This window comes from Anabrus simplex, chromosome 1 (genome assembly GCF_040414725.1).
Source record: "Anabrus simplex isolate iqAnaSimp1 chromosome 1, ASM4041472v1, whole genome shotgun sequence".
NCBI lineage: Eukaryota > Metazoa > Arthropoda > Insecta > Orthoptera > Tettigoniidae > Anabrus > Anabrus simplex.
Genome location: NC_090265.1, coordinates 1516100553 through 1516125167, shown reverse-complemented (window position 1 = coordinate 1516125167; position 24615 = coordinate 1516100553). Strand labels below are relative to the sequence as shown.

General features: G+C 39.2%; 1 protein-coding gene across 1 annotated transcript in view; it reads left to right on the top strand.

The window, feature by feature from the left end:
• Positions 1-24615, top strand: part of pygo (pygopus) — a 214287-nt gene that overhangs the window by 119139 nt on the left and 70533 nt on the right. The window contains exon 5 of the mRNA XM_067138006.2: positions 546-1525. Within this exon, the coding sequence (XP_066994107.1) occupies positions 546-1525 (980 nt within the window). The remainder of the gene's footprint in view (positions 1-545; positions 1526-24615) is intronic.

The following is a 24615-nucleotide window of genomic DNA, read 5'->3' as shown; positions in this document are numbered from 1 at the left end:
TCAATAACAATATTATGAATCTCGTGAGAATAGGAAGGCCCGGAATATTTTCAACTGTAAACCGAGTATAAATTTGTGGGTAACATAAAATAGCAATATCTTCATTTTTTTCTTCTCAAGTCAGGTCAAGTGTATCTTTCAACCAAAGAAAGCCAAAACAATTGAAAAGTCAGAGAGAAAATCTCCAGCTGAGATGGAACGCTAGCATCACCTAACAAAATAAACAGTTACTGAGTTTGCAGCTAGTATAGGATGCAAGAATGCAAATAAGATGAGTATATAGGATAGAGACTCTGTTGTGTTATGAAACAAAGAGTAAGGTCAAGGTATCAAAATATACTGATACAGAGTTGTCTCAAGTATAGTTATTTATATAACTCAGAACTCAAGAATATTCTGTTAATACCATTGTTGTTATATAGAAACTTATCTCTCTTATCTAACTCCATTGTGTATTTTGTTTGGCATAAACCAGTTGGTCTCTAGGCATGCTCCATTAGGGAAGTTTATTCTACAACATTACTGATTATGCTCTTTCTTTTTAGGTTATGGAGACACCATTGTTGCCTCAAATCCTTTTGATGACTCACCTCCACAAATGCAGCATTCGATGAGCATGAGCCACGGACATCACATGCACATGAATCACCATCACCACCACCACCATCACATGGGAGGACCTCCCATGGGGGGTATGAGCCCCATGAGTGGAATGGGGGGTCCTCCCATGAACAGCAGTCACATGTCGGGTATGGGTGGTCCTTCAATGAACAGTATGGGTCACAGCATGGGTGGTCCTCCGATGAACAGTGGCCCAATGGGCGGTGGTCCTATGAGTAGTGGCCCACCAATGGGCAGTCCTATGAACAGTTGTCCTCCCATGGGTAGTCCGATGAACAGTGGACCGATGGGAGGACCTATGGGTAGTCCTATGAACAATATTGGGGGGCCTATAATGAACAGTGGTTCTATGGGTAGCCCTATGGGAAGCCCTATGAACAGTCTTAGTGGTCCTCCTATGAATAGTGGTCATATGAATAATGGGCCGATGGGTGGTGGCCCAATGAGTGGTGGTCAGATGGGTAGTCACAACCTGGGTGGTCCTCCGATGAACAGCAGCCCTATGGGGGGCCCTCCAATGAACAGCAGTCCCATGGGTGGTCCATCGATGAACAACGGGCCTATGGGTGGCCCTGCGATGAACAACGGACCAATGGGTGGCCCTGGAATGAACACCATGTGTGGCCCGCCAATGGGCAGTGGACCTATGGGAGGTCCACCAATAAGCAGCAGTCATATGGGAGGTGGCATGAATATGGGACCTATGAACAACATGGGATCCATGAGTCCGATGAATCATCACCACTCGCCTCACTCTCATCCCATGGGCAACATGGGGTCGATGGGAGGCATGAGCAGCATGCATTCAATGGGTATGCATGGACCTCCTCATGGTCCACATCCTTCGCACGGTTTCCCTGGACCAGGAATGGGGCCGAAGCCTATGCCAGTTTCTGCAGGCAAGGTAAATGTTTTTATATATTAATGCTAAATCTTTGAATAATATGGCTAGTGTTTACTGACAGCATAGACTTAGTATACTCGGAGTGCTTAAATCATATTGATTGAAATGTAGCCTTAAAGTGTGAATAAGGGAAAGCTGTGAGGGAAACAGGTTTTTATAATATACCTCAATATAATAATTTGGAGTTAATATATTATACAGGGTGAGGCAGTGAAAAGTTACCGTCACTTTAGCCGGTGCTGCCACGCACGTGGACTGGTGAAATACTTGGTTTGTTTCCAAGTGGCGGGGATAGAGTGTGCGGTCAGGCAGCTCAGCGAGCATGGTCAGCGGTAAGAGTATGGAATGAATGTTTTAGTTTACAAGTGGAGTTCTTGTTGAGTACATGTTATTAGCATTATTAGTGTTGCATTCCAACACTTGTTGTCGACTGTTGTGTTAGTTATCATGATCATGTATACTGTAATATTGGACAACCAATGTTCCTAGTTGAGACACTTCTCCTAAAAAAGAAATCGTTTGACAGAATCGTTTGAAAAATCAAGTGTCTGTTATTTTTGGTTGTGGGGCTCCTAAACACAGAAAGGATAGCATATAGAATAAGAAGTGTGAGCACTGCATAAGTTGCCATGGTCTGCTGTTCAGATGGTGCTGTGAACACCTCGACCTAGTGCAGGGAACAGTGGCATGTATAACTACTACTAACTACGAGTACATAAGAAATAGATATATATAATTCACACTCATAGAATAATACAGCAGGTGAATAATTTGGAATATTTGTGAGATGATTTTACTTTCATCGTGTTGGATAAGTCCCTTCTTATCTCCTTGGTGCAGAAGAATAATCTGCATTTCAAGTAGCAGAATCCAAGTTTGGGTAAAAAACACAACCGATTCGCTTCACAGCTTCCTAATTGTGAAGATTTCACCATAATACTCTAGGAATATACACTCATGTTCATAAAAACCAGAACACCTTGAAAGACTAGAGATAGGAAGTTCATATTCACAGGACATGTGCATTAGTATGTTCTGAATAAATTATTAGCATTTGAACCATGTCTGCCCTCAGGTTCAAGGTCCACATCGATATCTCGGCGTACCACCACCGACTGGTAAAATGTGCGTGCGGCTCTCGTCACTATAAACCGAAGGTAATGGATCAGTGTGACTTGAGCAGATGTGCAGGATGTCTCGCAGACGTATGCGAGAACCTTACCATCAGATAAATGAGTTTGAAAGACGGTGCATTATTGGCATGAGAGAACGTGATGCGTAGATCCGGGAAATTGCTGCTTGTGTGGGACAAAGTGTGTCGGCAATGCAACAGGTGTGTACAGAATGGTTCTCAGAAGTCCGTGAACACAATGAGATGGGTCTGGTCGCACCACCCAGATCTCCCTGAGAAGATCGAAACCTCATCCGAATGGCATTGCAGGACAGATCTGCGTCCTCCTCGGCTCTGGCGCAACAGTGGAACACATCGTACACTATCAGGAGTGACAGTCCGTCGCCATTTATTATGGTCTGGGTTACCGGCGTGTCGTCCACTTCTCCGCCTACCTTTGACTAATGTGCATAAACATGGTGTATGGAATGACGTCACTGGGGACAGGAATGGCAGCAGATAGTGTTTTCGGACTATTCCAGGTTCTGTTTGTTTAAAAATGATGGCCGCATTGTGGTTCGCCGCGACAGGGGAAGAGGCATCACATTGACTGCATTCGCACAAGACATACATCTCCAACTCAAGGCCTTATGGTGTGGGGTGCTATTGGGTACGACCACAAATCACAGTTGGTGCATGTCCAGGGCACTGTGACCAGTTTGAACTACATGAATGACATCCTGCGATTCATAGCCATACCCTTTCTGCACGACACCCCAGTCACCATATTTCAGCAGGACAATGCGCGACCACATGTTGCTGCATGAACATGTGCCTTCTTGTTGTTACAGAATGTCAGACTGTTGCCCTGGCCCGCCCAATCACCGGACTTGTCAGCAATTGAAAACCTGTTGGATATGATGAAACGATGGGTGCAATGCTGTGACCCAGTGCAGCATGGTTGGCTATACCCCAGGACGCCATTCGCGCCTTATACGCATCTGTGTAATTACGCATGGAACAAGTTATCAGTACCCATGGAGGACCCAGTGCCTACTAGGCAATAGGACACATGCTGAACCTATGTGACTGAAATGCTAATCGTTTCTGCAGAACATACCCATGAACATGTCCTGTGAATATGAACTTCCTATCTTTAGTCTTGCAAGATGTTCTGTTTTTTATGAACATTATGGTATCATTATCATCATCATTTCCCAACTCCAGTTTCCCGGGAGTGGTGTACAAGCGCTCACCATCTCCTTCTGTCTTCATACGTCTTCTGATCCAGTACATCCTCCCATTTGTATCCTCTCTCCTCCACATCTGATCTTACAGTCTCTATCCAACATTTTCCTGGTCTTCCTTGTGGTCGAAATATTTTCTGGCAGGTATATCCCCCATAAACTTTTAACAGGAAAAATTTTTCTATGAGAGTTACTATTTCCACTCGCAACAATCGATCCTATACACTTTTCGATGCATAGGTAAAGTATGTACAGTGGCCTCAACGTAGGAAGGTGTCCGCTGAGGGGAAGCGTACAGCGAAAGAGGGCCCCCACTACCTTAAGTAGAGTTCTGTACTGTCGTTTAGAAATAAAGTAGACCTCTGGATCTTAGGCAACTATCGAATTGCAATGGAATAAATAAATACAAAGTCAAATATGTCAGAAATCATAATACTAATCATAATACTAATCATAATGCAGGGGAAAACGAAAACGAACGTGTTGAGCGAGAAAACGTAATATTGAATGTACGAATAAAAAGTATCCAACAAGGATATGGAAACACTAGATACAATTTTTGCCAATATGATTGCGTTTTACGTTGCGTATCCGTGGGTACTATATCTACCATTCCTCAAGATAAGAGGAAAGTATTAAAAGGTGTGAAAGACACGAGAGAACGAATATGAAAAGCTTTTCTGCTGGGGCTTATAAAATAACAATTGCACTGAACGGTGTGAAAAACACCAAACAACAAATATGAAAACATATGCATGGCCCCAAGTATTATTGCAGAACACACTCTTTTTAAAACGCATGTTAGTAGAAGCTTTTTATTTCAGAGCAGTGGGTTATAAAACATTATTTTCTGGTCACACTCTTAAACAGTGAATTGGAGGTTATACTTGGCCATGTGCGACTGCGACAGGATGATTTTGATCGCCGTTTTAAACATTTCGACCAAGTCAAATCGATTGAGTCAAAACTTGAAGGTGCGAGTTCAGCGTTCGCGACCTGGTGGCGCTTTAAAGATGTGGATGCCAGTCCACTATCTGAAAGGTGTTAATGCTGTCTTCATTAGAAAGGAATTTCACTTTTTCTGTATCCATAACTAGTCTATCACAAGACAAATATGTACCACGCTAGTCAATTTCACACAATTATGTTCCTAATCCAGGTATAGGCTACCGTATCATGTGAAGAAACTTCACTGTATCACTCAACACAAAATAAATTTCTAACTTCTGAAAGGAAGACAAGTACAAATAGGCTCACTTCTTCTGTTATCATGCAACTCTGGCGACAGCTCTTACCTGAGTTGTAAATCACAAAGGATGACAAATAATATTTTCAGGTCTAGGAAAAATTTGATCATACTCGTAGTACGCGTAATAGCGAAAATTTGTGATGCGACAGGTATGTTTATATGTTCCTAATCCAGATATAGGCTACCATATGACACAAGAAATATTCACTATACTTCACTGCACCACTCAACACAAAATAAATTTCTAACTTCTGAATGGAATACAAAATACAAGCACAAATAGACTCAATGTGTTATTCAGCAATCTTACTGCGGACAGGCAAGTGAAATTGAACACTCCTGAGGCCAACATTGCTCCCGAATGTACAGCTTATCCTGTGAAGTTCAGGAATTTAAGGCCTTTTTCCATATTTATGCAACTGTGGTGACAGATCTTACCTGAGTTGGAAATCACGTTTCACAAGGGATGACAAATAACATTTTTTAGGGCTAGGAAAAATTTGATCGTACTAAGCTGTAATAGCGAAAATTCATGACGTGATAAGTGCGGTTTTATATAGATTTAATACAGTGAGAATCGGGACTTCGAATTTATGACGTGCTAAGCGTGAAAACGTCTTAATGAGGAATGCACTAACAAGGTTTCACTGTACTTGTTTCTGAGGCATCTCTATCTGTGCCATAACTGAACTACACTATACTACTAGAGTAACATCTAAACTACACTTTTTTTTTACATCTTCTGCTCCACTATGCGATACACTGAACTTACCGACTCTTAAGGCCGGTGCTATTCACTTCTTTTAATAATTTCATACCTAAGCCCATAATCGGAGATATTCATAGTTGCAGCATAAGCCTAAAATCCACATGGATGGGTGACCTATACATTTCACAGCAGCTGAATAGCTCTCACAAACATCAACACATGGGATCAGTGTGAGCGATCCAACTACATGACATTACATTACACTACACTACACCATAGCTGTGCGAGAATGCCAAAGCGTGCTGGGTATAAATTATCCAAGACTGGCATCAACAAATACGTTACCAGCTCGAACAACACAGATCCTAGTAAAATATCTAGCAATAACGACTATTTGGGGCAGTCCTATTAGGACCAAGAATTTTCGTAAGGGTAAAAAGTACCCACACCTCCTGACAGGTTATCAAATAAGGTTGAAATTTGTCACAGTTTTATGTTATGTTGGCCCAAAGGTAGGGAAATAGTTATGAACTTTAAAAAAAAAAGTTTTTTGCAAGGAGAATATATGAAAGGAAAATAAAAAATATGTTAATGATCTGCTAAAATGTGTCAAACCTATACTTTAAACTTCATTAAGTGCTTACATTGTAACAAAATTTCAACATAATTTTCTTTTTGCTTGTATCCTGTTAGTCGTTGACACATTCATTCCCTTAGAAGTTTGTGCTTAGAGCTTGTATATGGATCACATTCAGAATATCACAGTGGGAGAAAGAATATGCTTGTGCATGCATGAACAAGATACCTTCCTACATTGAAGCCACTGTAATGTAATTAGTGTAGTTAGTGAAGCAGGTACATTATCAAGTACAAATGTTCAGACACATCTACAGTGCCTTCTACAGTCACTCTCAAGTATTCCATTTTTTCTTAAAAGTGAATGTATTGTAATAATCTCAGAGGATGTTCTGCCATGGAATTTAAGTTTCATGTGCCTCTGATTTTTTTTTTTTTTTTAAACGCCACATTAACACATAGAAGGTTTTCGACGACAGAAGGGTGGGAGATTGTGAAGGTAGTGGCCTTGGCCTTCATTAAGGTACAACCCCAGCATTTGCCTGGTGTGAAAATGGTAAACCACAGAAAACCATCTTAGGACTGCCAACAGTGGGTTTCGAACCCACTATCTCCCGAATGCAAGCTCACAGCTGTGCGACCCTAACCGCACAGCCACTTGCTCGGTCTCTGATCCTTTATACAATGCCAGTGTAGGAATTGCTGAATTTAATGCGTAAGTCAGAGAGTTGGGATCTCTCGTGAAATTTTCAGTTGTTTTACTATTTTTCTAAACCCTCTAAATGTAACACTGATAAAATGTTATCACATTAGGGATATATCTACTGAATAGCTGAAATGCTAATTAAATGTTCATTCTTGGGAATAAATTAGGATCCATATGAGCAGATGTGAGTTTATAGTAAATAAGCTTTCATAACAGAAAATTCAGGATGTGTTACATTTGTAAACTTTCTTATAAAATCAGCATCGTCATGAAAGTGATTTAAATATATAGGTGCTATTGATGCGCTGTTTTCGTAGAAATTAAGTGAAACCAAGGGCTCATAATTGTAGCCCATACACAGATTTTAATAATTGCAGTAAAATGTCGTTAAAACGTTTCTGCAGGGAACAAGGAAAAAGAATGTGTTATGCAAGAAAACGTACTACTGAATACACAAATAAAAACTATCCAACAGGGAAATGGAAACACTAGATATGATTTTTTCCAACATGACGGCATTTTACGTCGTGTTTCCGTGGGTATGTACTATATCTACCATTTCTAAAGGTGAGAGGAGAATAGTAAAAGGTGTGAAAAACACAAGAGAATAAATACAAAAATGTTTTCTGCTAGAGATTAGAAAATAACAACTGTGCATTAAAAGGTGTGAAAGAAAAAGACAGCAAGTATGTCAAGTATGAAAACATTTGCATGGGACCCCATGAAAATATCTAGTATTATTGCAGATCACACTCTATCTAAAACAAATGGTAGTAGAAGCCTTTTATTTCAGACCAGTGGGTTATTAAACATTATTTTCTGGTCTCACTCTTGGACAGTGAATTGGAGGTTACACTCGATCCTGGTGGCTGCAACTTTGACCTCCATTTTGAATGACAAAACTTCAATTCGACTAACTTGAATGATCAATTTGAAATTCGACATGTATACTACCTCCGCACGCTAAACACATTGGAGACGTAGTTTCTATGGGCGCATGATTTCATTGCTACTGACAGCACTTGGAAAATCTACGAGCATATGTTTTCACTGAGGCTAGAAAGAGAAGCCACTGTTTCAGTGAGCTCTGACTTCACCAGGACACTGTCTGTTGCTTCTAGTGAGCATACAGTTTACTAGTTATGAGCGGAAGTCAAGAGCTCTTTTTTCAAGGCATTGATAACACAGCTGTGTTATTACATAGCCTGTGGCTGCATCATCCCTCACTCTCAGCTGTGAAACAAGCGGGAAAGTATGTGCATATGGACAGGAAGAGTGTGTGTTTGGGAGGCTGGCTTATGTGTGTCATTCTTGTGGCTATTATGTCTAATTCAAGCGCACAAAATTTAGGCGATGGACGTTCTTATGGAAGACTCGGGTTCTGAAATGAAGGACAACGATGACAATTTCATACAAAGTGATTATGATGATTCTAATGCTTCAGGCAATTAAGCTTATTATTTAGCTGATTTCAAATAGGTACAAAGTGGGTTCTGTAATATAGTTTTATACCAGGTCTGTAGTAATTTAGGTGGTTTCCTGCGAGCAGATGACAACCTGCAGCGAGCCGATGCAAGCCCGTCGTCAAGTTACGAACTTCAGGAAAAGCATCAAAACACAGGGAGGAAGCATGCTGTTCAGAGATCAGCTATTGATGACGGATGTTCATCTACCCATAATCTTCTTCAGTTACCTGTATTTCGAGAAAAAAATGGGATTCAGAATTCCGTTGGATAATAACAGTGATGCATGGGAATGTTTTAGTGATTATTCTGAACGTATATATTTTTAGAGACATTAAATCAGAAACAACTCGTTTTGGAAGTGATGCAATAAAAAGAAATTGCAGTGAACAGATAAAGCAGATTTCAAATTTGTGTCATTTCTTGTGACTATTATGTCTAATTCAAGCGCACAAAATTTAGGCGATGAATAATCCGTATTGGATGTTCTTATGGAAGACTCGGCTCCTGGACTACAGTTACATTGAGGGAGGTGTATCACTTCTTTGCAATAATCATTCATATGTGTTTGGTTGTGAAGCCAAAGTTGACAGATTATTGGGTGAAATTGCAGATTCATAAAGCTCCTTTCCCGAGATCACTTCTATCTAAGGATATATTTTGAGCGATTTTGTCAGTTTCTCACTTGAATTACAATCAAACCTATGTTCCGAAAGGTCAACCCAACTATGACCGACTGTAGAAGATTAGCCCAGTTTATGACCATTTTATTAGAAAATGTAATGACAATTTCTAACCCACTGAAAATTTGGTAGTTGATGAGTTGGTAGTTGGTAGTTGTGAGGCCGGGTAGGTTTCTGTTTTTACGTAAAGAATAAGTCAAACAAATATCGAATCAAGTTTTACATTGTCAGTGATGCAGAATCTGATTATGTTTGCAACTGCAAAATTTATACAGGGTTGGCTGGGGGGACAAATAACACGGTTCAGGAACTAAAAAAATCGGTTATGTGGTCCTTATTTCAACAAGGGTCATACTATTTATATGGATACATACTTTACCAGTGTCCCATTGTTTCAGTTGTGGAGCAGAAAAGAATAACAGTTGACACTGTTCAAAAAAATAGGGAAAAAATACGGACAATTTTCAAAATAACAAAATTGAGAAAGAGTGAAGTGTTATTCAGATATAAACAACATTTACTTGCACCCTAGTGGAAAGACACAAGGGATGTTTATTATCTTTCATCAACCCACAGGGAAAAAGTGACAAGTGTTCATGTAAAATGTGAGGGAGACAACATAAACAAGTTAATGCCCAATCTAGTATTAGGTTACAATAAAAATAAAACTGGAGTGGATCTTGAAAATCAGTTCCTTAGTTATTTTCCATTCCAATGTAAGCAACTGAAATGGTGGAAAAAAAGTATTTTTCCATATTTTTTGCATGGCTATGGTAAATTCCTTCATAATATACAAGAAAACCCAGTCAGATCCAAAGAAAGCACATTTAGAGGGCTTTATGATTGAATTAGCAACTAATTTCATGGAAACAGAAGGCATTAACAACCCACTACCCAGCATGAGTAATATCACAAATTCTGCTGCGTGACTGACTGGGGGGCATTTTGCTGAAAGAATTCTGCCCACCACAGGGAAGCAGTATGCATCTAGGCAATGTAAGGTATGTGCAGACAAAGGGCAAAAGAATAATGGAAGGAGAATTAAGAGGGAAACAGTGGTTCTGTAGCATATGTGATATTGGTTTGTGTATACCAGATTGTTTCAAGGTTTACCACACTAAAGCTAATTACTGCTTGTAAACAACGATACCCATTCCAGTTGACCTCGTGGGTTAGACTATGTATATATCAGTAGTATGTTTTAGTTGATTTGTCCTTAATATTTGCAAAATTTTAAAATATTAACCTGACTGGTATCTACAGCAACATCAGACTGAAAGAAAAAAAAACTTGCTTGTAAAACATACTGTGTTCATAAATATATAAAGTAAACTGCTGTACTATTATAACAATTAAAAATTATTTATGTGAAGAGGAGTCAAGTCCTTCTAAATATACCAACAGTTTTTACAATCATCACTTTACCTAACCTTAAAAAAACATTTAAAATAAAAATCCTGCGATTTCTGGAAGATAGCACGTTCAAATATGACCGTCTCCAATGTGTTCAAGATGATAGATTTTAATTTTGTTTTCAATAGTAAGGAATTTTACGACTTGTTTCGAATCCATAACTAGGTTGTCACAAGACAAATATGCACCACACCAATCAACTTTACACAATTACGTTCCTAATCCATACGTAGGCTATCAGGCAGCAAATATTCACTACCCTTCATTTTACCACTTAACACAAAATAAATTCCTTTTTTTTTTTGCTAGGGGCTTTACGTCGCACCGACACAGATAGGTCTTATGGCGACGATGGGATAGGAAAGGCTTGGGAGTTGGAAGGAAGCGGCCGTGGCCTTAATTAAGGTACAGCCCCAGCATTTGCCTGGTGTGAAAATGGGAAACCACGGAAAACCATTTTCAGGGCTGCCGATAGTGGGATTCGAACCTACTATCTCCCGGATGCAAGCTCACAGCCGCGCGCCTCTACGCGCACGGCCAACTCGCCCGGTAAATAAATTCCTAGTTTCTGAATGGAATATGAAATACAAGCATAAACAGGCTCACTGTGTTATTCGATGATGCTTGTTGTTTAAAGGGGCCTAACACCGAGGTCATCGGCCCCACTGTGTTATTTAGCAATCTCACTGCTAACTGGCAAGTAAAACTGAACATTCCTGAGGCTAACTGTTTGCTACCCGAAGGTGCAACTTATCCTTTGAAGTTCAGAAATTCAAGGTCTTCTCCCATTATCACGCAACTGTGGCGGGGGCTCTTTCTTACCCTACTTGGAAATCACGTTCCTTTCACAATGAATGACAAATAACATTGTCAGGGCTAGGAAAAATGTGATCATACTAAGTGGTAATAGCGAAAATTCGGGATACAATAAGTGATGTATTTTTGTATGTATTTAATACAATGTGAATGGTGACTTCGAACTTACGGCATGCTAAGTGGGAAAACGTGTTGAAGAGGAACACACTAACGAGGTTTCACTGTATTAGAATGTGTATTTATTTCCGGAAGTGCCTTTAGCTTTCCTCAGAGAAAAAAATCTAGAAGTGTCAAATCTGGTGAACGGGCCGGCTAAGGTACAGCTCCTCTTCATTGAATGCAATGATTTGGAAACAATTGGTGAAGACAAACTGTAATACGTCGTGCACTACGCACTGGACAGTCATCATGCTGATACCACGTGTTTCTCCTAGTTTGCAGTGGAACATCTTCTAACATCTGTGGAAATTGCTCTGTTAGGAGATTGATATACTTTAGAGAATGTAGTGTTCCTTCTATGCAAGAACGGCCTGTAAGCTGATGGTTTACTGTTCCACACCACACTTTTAAACTCACGGGCGCTGACACTCCACCTGACAAAGCCAATGGAGCTTGTTTAAGGATTAATAGTTATTTTGGAAGTTTACTTGACCATGATTTGTAAATGTTGCTTCATCATTAAATAAGATATATTATAAATCTAGTGTATCTTGTCTTAATGCCCATGTACAAAAGTTAGTATGATTCTCAAAGTCATTTCCATGTAGATCTTGGTGGAGAGGGACTTGATGCAGATGGAACTTATGAGGGTGAAGAACGCATACTACACTTGCCTGACTTGTGCCACTTCCTCGTGCATTGCATGGGAATAACGTGCAGATCTACATCATCAGCATTTAGCATATTTCACCCTCTTCTCCAGTCAGTCGTTTCTTTCTGTTACTTTTTCTAGGTGCTAAGCTTCTAGTTTCACGTAAGTGGTTTAAGAGGTTCACAAATAATAATTGTCGAGATGGGTGATTACATTTGGGATATCATTCCACGTACAAACCACACAAATGAACAGCTTTCTACCTGCATTTTCCATACATCATTAGCATGTCGGCTAAGAAGACTATAGAGTGGCTGTTGCATAGCCATATTTGAATCCTCTTGATTCCGCATTTGCCATATTTTAAGTGATCAAGTGTGGTGATGAAACAAATATACAGGTGGCGGGAATAAAGACCGTTTCACAGTTTTTTTTATTAGGAAAGCAGTCAAAGGGCATTAAAATACAAGATATACATACATACATACATACATACATACATATTGCATAAAGAAGAAAAATAAACACATTACAAAGGAAATTACAATACATTGCCATTAAATACATTATGCTCTACTTACTGAGAATGAACATATAGAATAGAGAACAGAAAACTTGGAAAAAATAATATGACAAGGAGAAATATTGGATATCAGTTGGAGTTGTAATAAAACAATGTACTGAATAAAAAATAACAAATATAGTAATAATAAAACAATACATTATGATGGAGGAAATTGTTCATATACCTTGAATAATAATAATAATAATAATAATAATAATAATAATAATAATAATAATAATAATAATAATAATAATAATAATGATGGTGTATGGCCTCCAGAGAAGGCTGGTGCAGGTGAAGACCTCATCAGTGGTACAAGACTGAGTGGAAGAGGGAGTCATGTGTTTATAAATTGACTACATTCCCTGCAACCATGATCTGCTGAGACAGTTTGTTGACTGCATAGTCATCTCAGGAGAGCCTCTGACATCTCAACATAGGCTTTTGATTGGAGAGCTCTTGCAATGGTGTCCGTTAAACAACAGAGTCAGACCAACTACGAAGATTAATTGGTTTAAGCTACGAGTTAAAGAGCAGCTCAACCACTCATTGATGATATTGAGGCGTATATTGTCCAGGACATACAGGAGAGTAACAACACCACCCCAGATCAAATGTGGATGAGATTCCAGAAGTACTGTACCAGCAGGGTAAGGCATCACCTTGGAGTTTCTAATGGCATACTGAAAATAGACAAGGAAACATGGTGGTGAAAATATAATGTCCAGGAGGCACTGCAGAAGAAAAAGATTGCATTTAAAGCATGGTGGAAAGAGAAAGACAGCCACAATGGACAAGACCTAAAGGAAGAATATAAGATCATCAAAAAGCAGGCCAAGAGAGTCGTAGCAATAGCTAAAAATCTGCTCAGCATGAATGACAATCCAGGGATATTGTCGCCACAAAATATATGTATGGGATCAGGGAATATTACTGACTAATGATAAAGCCATTAACAACCACAGTATTTTGAACGGTTAGTAAATGAGGAATTTCCACGAGACAGAGCAGTTTCGCAGTGTCCAGTTGATGGGCCTTTGCCTGAAGTCACCCCTTCTAATATTGCAGTAGCTGTGTCAAAGATGACGAATAGCAAAGTGGTTGGCGTCACTAAGTTCCTAAGGTGTATGTGAAGATGATCCAAGATATGTGCCTACGTCCATCTACTATGGTGAAAACCATTGCAGGTGTTCCAGATAGTTCCCATGTAATGTTGGTGTACATCAGGGGTTGGCACGGAGCCTGTTACTGTTCAACATTGTCATCTACTACCTGACAGATTAGCTGATGACAGACCTTGCCGTGGACCATTCTTTATGCAGGCGATGCTGTTTTGGTAGGTGAGTCATGTCAGGAGGTTGTGGCAATCTTGGAACAATGGCGAGTAATACTAGAGGCACATAGATTAAGAATAAGTCGCAAGAGAACAGAGTACATGTTCTTCAACTTTGCGCAGCTAGGGCAAGCGGACCCACACAGGACTGTCTTCCCTGCTAGAGAACAACTGATTTTATTTATTCGTGTCAGAAGTGCTTACAGTGATTGAAGTTAATATGGTAATAATGCAGAATATGTACATCATAAATGAACAATGTAACATTGAGTTGACAATTCATTTACACTGTTGCCGTCCAGAAATTAGCAACATCGATTGCATTTGGTGTAGCACAAATCAGGTCTTCCAGAGTACATTATGTTGGACGCTGACTACATTGGATCAGGTGGGAGAACGTCTGCACTTTGCCACATTCACATAGCAGTGACTCCATACGGAAACCCTATTTCATTAAGTCTATTGAGCGATCTCCATGTGGTCCATTTCTCTGTGTATGCAGCGGGAAGTTTTTCACAGGATGTGAGCCATCCCTCAGGGCTGTTAAACCTTGCACGCCAGAGATCAGTTCGGGAATGCTGTGGTGTCCCGACAATAGCCTCGGTTGTTCGGAGTAAGCTGTACCTTGATTTTAGTCATGGGGTTTCTGGTTGACATCCATGTAAAGGATGTCCTTGAGAAGTTTGCACCTTGTACATCTCAAGAAGAACAACTATGATGACCGACAAGTTCAAATATCTTGGATCAGTCATCACAACTGATGGTAATATCGATGCAGATGTCAAACACCGTATCAGTGTTGGTTGGACGAAATGGCGGTCTCTTACTGGTGTTCTGTCTGATAAGCGGATGCCAGTCAAATTAAAGGACAAAGTGTACAAAGCCACTGTCCGGCTTGCCCTCATGTACGGCTCCAAGTGTTGGGCAAGGCAGAAAAAGTATGACCAGCAAATGCATGTTACAGAGATGCGGATGTTGCGATGGTCAGTGGGTGTCATTGTGCATGACAGACTGCGCAACAGTTGTGCCCATAGCGACACGATGGAGGGAAAACATCTTTGCTGGTATGGTTACATCAGAAGAAGAAATGAACACCGTTTAGTACAGAAAGCTCTTGCCATTGAAGAGCCGAAGAGAGGAAGAGGGTGTCCTATGGCAACGTGGAAACAAACTGCTGAGGCTGCTTTAAGGATAAGGAAAAGTGAAATGCCATTAGATCTGGTTCAAGAACGTCGGACATACTGTGTCTCCGAGTCAAGACGAGCCGACCCTCAGTGAGCTCGGGAGTGCCCGTTTTATGGGTGCATATACGGCCAGGAAAGAAGAAGGTGAATGTAACGTATATCACTACATCGAGACTACTGGCCCTCCATGATGTGCAAGGCCTAGACGCTTTACACCAGACAAATTTAACGCAGCGAACGACAAATTTCAGTTTATGATGGAACAAGGTATATGTAGGCCATCACAGAGGCCTTAGGCAAGCCCGCTCCACCTCGTCAAAAAGAAATCAGGGGACTGGCATGTCCATGTGGTGACTGCCGGAAACTGAATGCCCAAACCGTTCCGGACAGATATCCCGTCCCTAACATTGAAGACTGCACTCTAGCCCTTCATGGCTGTAGGGTATTCTCTATTCTGGATCTCAGCAAGGCGTTCCTTCAAGTACCGGTTCATCCTAAGCACATAGCCAAAACAGCAATATCAATGCCCTTTGGACTGTTTGAATTTGTCAGAATGCCTTTTGGACTTCACAATGCTGGTCAGACCTTCCAGCGCTGTATTGATTCCATCACTTGAGACTTGCATTTTGATTTTCTACCAGGCGAGTTGGCCATGTAGTTATGGGCGCACGGCTGTGAGCTTGCATCCCGGAGATAATGGGTTCGAATCCCACTGTTGGCAGCCCTGAAGATGGTTTTCTTTGGTTTCCCATTTTCACCAGGCAAATGCTAGGGCTGTACTTAATTAAGGCCATGGCCGCTTCCTTCCAACTCCTAGGCCTTTCCTATCGCATTATTGCCATAAGACCTATCTGTGTTGGTGCGACTTAAAGCCACTAGCAAAAAAAAAAAAAATATTTTGTCATCGTATGAAGAGCACTTGCAACATCTTGACATCATCTTGTCACAACTCCACAAACACAAGCTCACACTAAATGTGGCTAAAAGTGTGTTCCCCAGAATTGTGTTAAATTTTGGAGGTATCTGATTACTCCTGAAGGTCTGTCACCAGATCCTGAAAATTAAATGCATTCTCCACATATCCCAAACCACAGTCAGTCTCACAGCTAAAGAGGTTTCTGGGAGTGATCAGTTTATATCACGAGTTCTACCTTCATTTCTCTGATATCCAGGCACCACTTCACATCTGTTCCAATTTCAAGAATGACAATTCGTTGACTGAGCGGACCCCTGAATTGGATTTAGCATTTCAGAAATGCAAAGACACTCTAGCAAACCATGTAATGCTTCCTTTCCTATCGCCCAAAGCTGAGCTTAGCATAATGACTGATGCATCCAGTGTATCTGTCAGAGGAGTCATCAGTCAAACTTGTGACGACATAACCCATCTACTGGCTTTCTTCTGTAGAAAACTCGCTCCAGCAGAAAAGAAATATTCTACCTATGACCGAGAACTGTTAGTCATATTTTCCATTATACATCACTTCCTCCTACATACTGGATGGTCAAAATTTCAAAATTGATATGGATCATTGACCTGTCATTTACGCTTTTTCTAAATCAATTGACAGCCTCACACCTCAGCAAAGCTGTCAGCTCTCTAATATTAGACAATTCTCCACTGACGTTCGCTTCATTGAAGGGATGAACAACAGTCCAGCTAATGCACTCTCCAGGATCCAGACAATGTACAGTACGTACAGTTTCTCTTGCAGATATTGCCGCTGTACAAGACAAACATGAGCAATTTACTATACTCTTGACAAGAGACTCATCTAGTCTTGAACTGATGAAGCTTAAACTTGAGGACGCAGAGATGTACTGTGACATTTCCACAGGCACAATTCGACCGTATGCTCCATGGGTTCTTCGAGCTACAATTTTCGAACATTTTCACACCATTTCTCTCCCAGGAAGCTGAGCTACTTCCCGTCTTATAACCCAGTGTTTCGTGTGGCCTCAGATGCAAAGCGACATCAAGGAGTGGGTGTGACAGTCCAACAATTACCAAAAGTCAGAAACCCACAGACACAAAAATTCTCCCCTCCACATGCTTCTGAAACCAGATGAAAGATTTGCTCCGATCATGTCGATGCGATCCGACCTCTACCACCTAATGAAAGATACTTGCTAACGTGCACTGACCATTTCACTCGATGGGTTGAAGCCTTCCCTATGTGAGACCAGACGACTGAAACCATTGTGAAGACATTTTTTTATAGTTGGGTTTGCCCGATTTGGATCCTCGGTCAGGCTGATGCATGATCAGGAAAGAAATTTTGAGTCAGACCTGTTTCAGTAAGTATCTTGCCTACTTGGAATCAATGCCCACCATACCACAGCTTACCACCCACAGGCCAATGGTCTCGTCGATAGAGTTCACCGCACTCTGAAAGCTGCGTTAATGAGCCGCCAGCATTCAGACATTCCTGGTACGAAGAGCTCCTGATAATTCTCCTTGGTCTTCATTGTGCCTATAAGGAGGACATCAAGGCCACAACATCCCAGCTGGTGAATTCTTTGAATTGACACCCAATGACTCTTTACCCAGCCATGCATACATCCAACATCTCAGGCAAGTTTTTGACAATATTCGGTCCACAAATACTCCTTGGCACGCAGTTGCACGTCCATTCTGCCACAAAACCCTAAACTCTTGTACTCATGTATATCTTCATCAAGATGGAGTTCGTGTTGCACTGCAGCAACCCTATAACATCCTACGAAGTGCTGCGACGTTCCAGCAAAATGTTCGACATTGTTATTAGTGGTATAAGATCAGTCTCTCGTGATTGCCTGAAACCTGCTTTTGTGATTGAACAGCGTACATCAACTCCCACCACTCGGCCAGTAGCATCAATGCCATGGGTGCCCCAAAAACTTTACACATCAGCCTAAGTACCTTCGTCATCATCAGTTCTAGAGAGTAAACCACCTGAAACCACCATTACACATAGTGAGTGTAGAGTACATTTCTCTAAAGCCTTTGATGACTTTTTTTTAAGATAACAGGAAGAAGTGATGTAGTGAGCTCTTATGGAATGGAGTGACAACAAACAATGTGTGTCTCTTTCATAGAATTTCCTATTTGTAACCTCCTTGTATTATCTTGCATTTTTGATGTTCTTTTGTTTTGCTCCAGCTCTTAATTTAAAAATAATAAAGTGCTGTGTCTTGGTTAACATTAATATTTATTTATCTATGCAACTAACACTAAAACATCAATTTACCCATATGAAATATTTGTAACTTTAAGAAAAAGTAGGCTGTTCCAACTCATTTCCTATTGTTTACCTCGTCTCCCTTTTCATAAGAAATACAGTTAAGTAGTAATTTTCGAATAGAAGAGTCGCTATATTGAGTGTGTTGTACAGTACTTGTAAAGGTATTGGAAGAGATCTGCTTTTAACTTACAGTGAGTCCAACTGAAAACTGGATTCTGCGTGGGGAGGATTTAAAAAAGAAACTTCCCACTTCAAGTGAAAAGGGCATGAAAGGTAAATGCAAATCATGTAGTTTAGAAATGCAGAGATTAGTTGCTAGAATGAAGTTACATACAGTATTTAAAAATGTAACAGCACAAAAGATAATCAAGAAAAAAATGATACTGCAACTTCTGGCAATGAAGATCAAAATTCAGAGACAGATCCAGTTGTTTCACCTTCAGCATCAAAACATAAAAGAATAGTTACGAATTAGCTATTCACTCAGGGACCCTCTCTAAAAATTAAGCAAAGTCAGATTAGTCACTTTGTTGTCTGAACTAGTGAAAAAGAAAAGAGAAAAAAAAAAAAAAAAAGACTTAGATAAACAGGTTGCAAAATTCTGTTATGCTACAAACAGCTACATCCGCTCCATTAATCATTCAGAATTCAGAAGACTCGTATGTATGTTGCGACCTGGCTATACTCTGCTGCAGTAGCACGACCACTTCTTGAGGAAATTTATCAAAATGTGAGAAGTGTTTTCAAGGACTTATTTGAGAATACAGCTTGTATGAGCTTAGAATGATGGTCAAATGTGCATTATGAGCCCATTGTGTGCATTACAGTGACCAGTGAAAACGTGGACGTACATCTGTTCAAAACACACCCACAGTGACTTATTGAACTTGGTGAATAAATTGTGAGAGTGAATTAAAGTATAATGTGAGAAACTTCTATTACAGACAATGTAAGCACTATGGCAAAAATTAGGAGTGGTCTGAAGGAAAGGGAAGATATGATATAATTACATATGGCTGCTCTGCTCATATTTTGAATCTTCTCACCTGGGATCTTACCAACGACACCTAAAACATAAAGGAATATGTAGAAGTTGGGAAATACTTCTACAGTAATAATTTTGCCAATGCAAAATTTAGGAGAGTAAGAGCACAATCATTATTCCTGCTTCAGGAAGTTCGATGGAATGCCTGCCTTCAGTCTAACATTAGAAACTGGCCATTACTTGTGACGATTATCTTACATTAAAAACTGGTTAATTTTTCTGAAGATATGTAAAGAAAATAGACAAAATTGAAGATTACATTAAGAGAAAGGTTAGTGACCTTCAAATAAAGCGAAATGCTGAAGTAGTTTTAATTGTGTTAAAAACCAATAGCACTGGCTCTCGATGTAACCCAGAGCAGTGACCGTACCATTGGACAAGCAGTGAAAGTGGGGGGAAATACTGAAGTATGACTTGGAGGAATTACAACAAGCTGTTAAGGAAATCTGAAATTTATGACACAAATACTGTAATGTTTGAAAAATGTTATTATCAAGCATTGGCTGCACCACATTTTCTCACTTTCATTTTTCATTCTGTATTAATAAATTCAGAATATGTTTTACATCCATCCGAGCATGAATGTGGCTTTCAAGTTACCCAGGAAAAATATGGAGGAACTTCATTTCTATCAATACTTGTGAAATGTCAAGCAAAATCTCATCCCTTCATTCCAACAATGTTCACCAATGAAGTGGTGCAAGGTGTGTCTGCTTTGTTGTGTTGGAAATGTGAAGAAAATATTCTTGGCAAGTTGGTAATAGAAAAAAAGTTATGCATCTCTTAACAGCTAGAGCAGGTGTAGAATATGTGTTTTCTATGTTTGGTATTGCTCATTCCAACAGACTTGATATAGATGTCGCAGGATAATTGTAACTTCTCCTCTTTTTAAAAAAGATTTCACAATCTTTATAAAATATCAAAGCCATTTCTTATTAACAGTGCTGATGTAGTTATTTTATTATTATTATTAATTATATACAGTTGTATCAGCACACACTTTATTAAAACATAACTGGTTTTCGGACACTAAGGTCCATCATAAGTGTTAAAATCTAAATTTAATTCCACAGGAGTGTGTCGTCAAAATTGGTTAAAATGATTTTAAAATGTAGCCCTGTTGTCATCAACATAGGAAGGGTATAAGAAGGGCTGGAACACTGATAATGGACCTTAGTGTCCGAAAACCGGTTATTTTTAATAAAGTGTGTGCTGATACCACTGTATATAATTAATAATAATAATAATAATAATAATAACATTTTACAATCTGCTGCTTAATTGTAGAAAAAAATGTTGATTACTCAATTAGACTGGAAAATGACAATGCAAAAAGGCTAGCCTCTTTGCAATTTATTTGAAAGCAGTATTATCGTTATATTTAATATCGACTTGTGAAAATTTGAATATATAATTCCACCTTTACAATACTGTAATTGTCTTTATTGAAAAGACTACAATAAATTATCTCGTGAAACATGTTTCGTCCTCTTATGGGACATCTTCAGTCACAAATACAAAACATTAAAAATAAGGCGAGGACACTTTGAAATAAGTGAATAAAAAGTCTTTGTATCCTGTTACACGGCGTGATGGCGTCTTGTCAATCTTCAATGTTAAAATGGTGTGGCGTGAGCATGATATGAAGCTTGAAGTCCAATTAAAATCACAGATTAAATTGTTGTTCAACGAATTTTCAATTATAAAACAACGTGAGTGGCTGTGCGAATAAAATTATATGCATCCTTACTGAAATCAACATAGGTCATTACAAAAATGTAAGTATGAATGTAGCGATTAAAAGCAATGCTATCATATAAAATACTCGATCAAATGGAAAGCCGCACATTTTATCACTTTTAACGAACAGTGCTGCGGTTAGATTGCGGTGCCAATCTAATAGACCAAAGTTCCAGAGCTGGGATGACCAGGCCGCAGATTGCCAATGACACTCATCTGCCATTATTCCGCTAAATATGCACACTGTTCATTTCAATCAGTGCCTCAGAGTAGGGATTGAATAGCCCGAATGCTATGATGATCCAGTATGTTACGTACCAGTAGTATCAGAAAATTTATAAACCAGGGGAATGGCATGCTAAAGAAGAAAGTTATCTAACTCCCCAGCTACTTCCCATCAATATTCAGGCAGGCTGTTACACTCTGTACGACTGGGCGAGTTGACCGTGTGGTTAGCGGTGCGCAGCTGTGAGCTTGCATCCGAGAGATGGTGGATTCGAACCCCCATTATCGGCAGCGCTGAAGATGGTATTCCGTGGTTTCCCACTTTCACACCAGTCAAATGCTGGGCCTGTACCTTAATTAAGGCCTAAGGCACTCCTAGCCTTTTCCTATCCCATCGTCGTCATAAAACCTATCTATGTCGGTGCGACGTAAATCAAATAAAAAATACTCTGTACGCAGCAGTAATCCTATCTACCGGAGATGAGGGGCAACAGAAGACAAAGCACATCACGACAAACAATGGTCAATGTAATGTTATTGTTGATCAATGTTATGAGCTTTCTATATTGTAGGCCTACACATTTAGTTTTCTTTCGATTCTGTGATTTGTAAAATATTTTATACCGTAAACTGTAGTTTCTTATTCTCCGACTTTACATACCGATTTTCATTAAACACTGTTTACCTATTTTCTCGTTACTCGGCGCTGATATGGACTTAGTAACAAAAATCCAAATTCATGAATATCTTTGTGATCATAGCCAGTACGGTAACAATGTATAAGACATGAATAATAGGAAATTTAATACTATATAACCTTAGTTATGTAGCATTCATCGATTACACTTCTAATAAGAAATATTTGAGAATTACATTTTAGGCCTTCCCCTAAACTACCATTTCACTCAGCGTGAATAAAATAATTTACAGCCTAGACTATAGGGACTTATTTCCTGACTTTGCATACCGATTTTCATCAAGTTAGGACTACTAATAACAATATTTGAGAATTAAATTTTAGGCCTTCCCCTAAACTACCATTTTTCTCAGCGTGAATACAATTGTTGATAGCCTAGATTGTAGCAACTTATTCTCCAACTTTGCACACCCATTTTCTTTAAAATACGACCACTAATAACATAAATAGTTGAGAATTAAATTTTAGGCCTTTCCCTAAACTACCATTCACTCAGCGTGAGTAAAATGATTTATAGCCTAGATTGTAGAGGCTCATCCCCCGACTTCACATACCGATTTTCATTAAATTATCTTCAAACGTTTTCTCGTGATGCGTGTACATACATACATACATACAGACAGACAGAAATTATGGAAAAGTAAAAAGTGCATTTTCTTGATACTATGGACATGACCGATAAAGAAATACCATTATTTTCAAATTCTGAGCAATGTACAGACAAAACTCTTATTTTATATATATAGATTGTATAGAAAACAGTGTGGTGGTAATGCCACATTAAAATAGCTATCTTAAGAGGTGGAGTTATACTGATGATGCAAGCTGAACTGGATTATGTGTTGACAATAGGGGCCTAAAAAGAAAAAGAAAATATGAAAGATTTGAGGAACAAGTTCAATTAAATATGAACTAAGTGCCCATCCAGTCACTCACCTCTTTGCCCATCCTATGTCGACCACTCCACCTCAAATGCTAAAGCTAACTGAGTGACGTCCTCGAAGGTCGTTAAGGACTGACTGTGAGGGGAGGTTGAGGGGAGTTTGATGTAAGGGGAGAGGCGTGAGGTAGAGTATTACTCACGCGCCTTCGTGAAAAGAATTTATTGATTAACTCCTCGAAAAGTATATTGATATCCTCCGATATCTCATTGAGATTATAAATCGGGTTGCATTTTTTATCAATATTTATAAAAATGTTTTCGAAAATATTCAACAGGTTTCCTTTCTTACATAAATGGAGAATTTGAAGATCTTGTTGTATGCCCGTGAATGTATGATTGGTATCGTCCATATGTGAACCGAATGCTGAGAATCTGCTGTACTTAGATGCATTAACATGTTCATTATACCTTATGTTAAAATTGCGGCCTGTCTGTCGAATATAACTGGCGGAACACTCCTGGCACTTTAATTTGTAAACACTTGATTTCTGTAATTTGCTATTGCCGTTATTTATAGTGTGCTGATTAAAGAAAAGATGGGCGTTGTTATTGGTTGTTTTAAAAGAAACTTTCATATTAAGTTTCTTGAAAACTTCCGTGATTTCGTATATTTTACTGTGACTATAAGTGAAAAAGGCGTAACTATCTTCTTTCTTTTTGGTATCCTTGATTAATGTGGAAAATTATTTCTTTTCAGTTTTGTTAATAATTTTGTCCACAAATTGCCTGTTGAACCCGTTTCTTTTTGCTATAAAATAAATAGTATCCAACTCATTTTTACGATCTGCTTCTGACATGGGTATATTATAAGCTCTGTGAATCATACTGTAAAAGGAGGCCCTCTTATCTGCTGCCGGGTGTACGGAACTTGGTCTAATTACGTTTGCCGTTGAGTGGGTTTCCTGAATATTTTAAACCTAAGTTTATTAGAATCATTAATAATTGTAATGTCAAGAAAATTTAATGCTTTATTATTTTCACTTTCGAAAGAAAATTTAATCTGTGAATCCATATTGTTTAATTGTTCTAACACCTCCTGTCCATTAGTAATGCTATGGTCAATATTGTAAACGTATCATCTACGTATCTCAACCAGCTTATTATTCCTTTAATGTTATTGGTTTTACTATTTTCAAGAAAATCCATATAGATTTCCGCAAGCTGGGGCCCCCCATAGGAAGACCTTCCTGTTTATATATTTGACCGTTGGAGGTGAAGTAATTATTAGCGGTGATGAACTCCAAAATATTAATAAAATCTGTTATCTCTTGCCTACTCAAATTACTGTATTTAAGTAGATTATTCTTTACAAGATTTATCGTTTTTAATTCTGGAATATTCGAGAATATA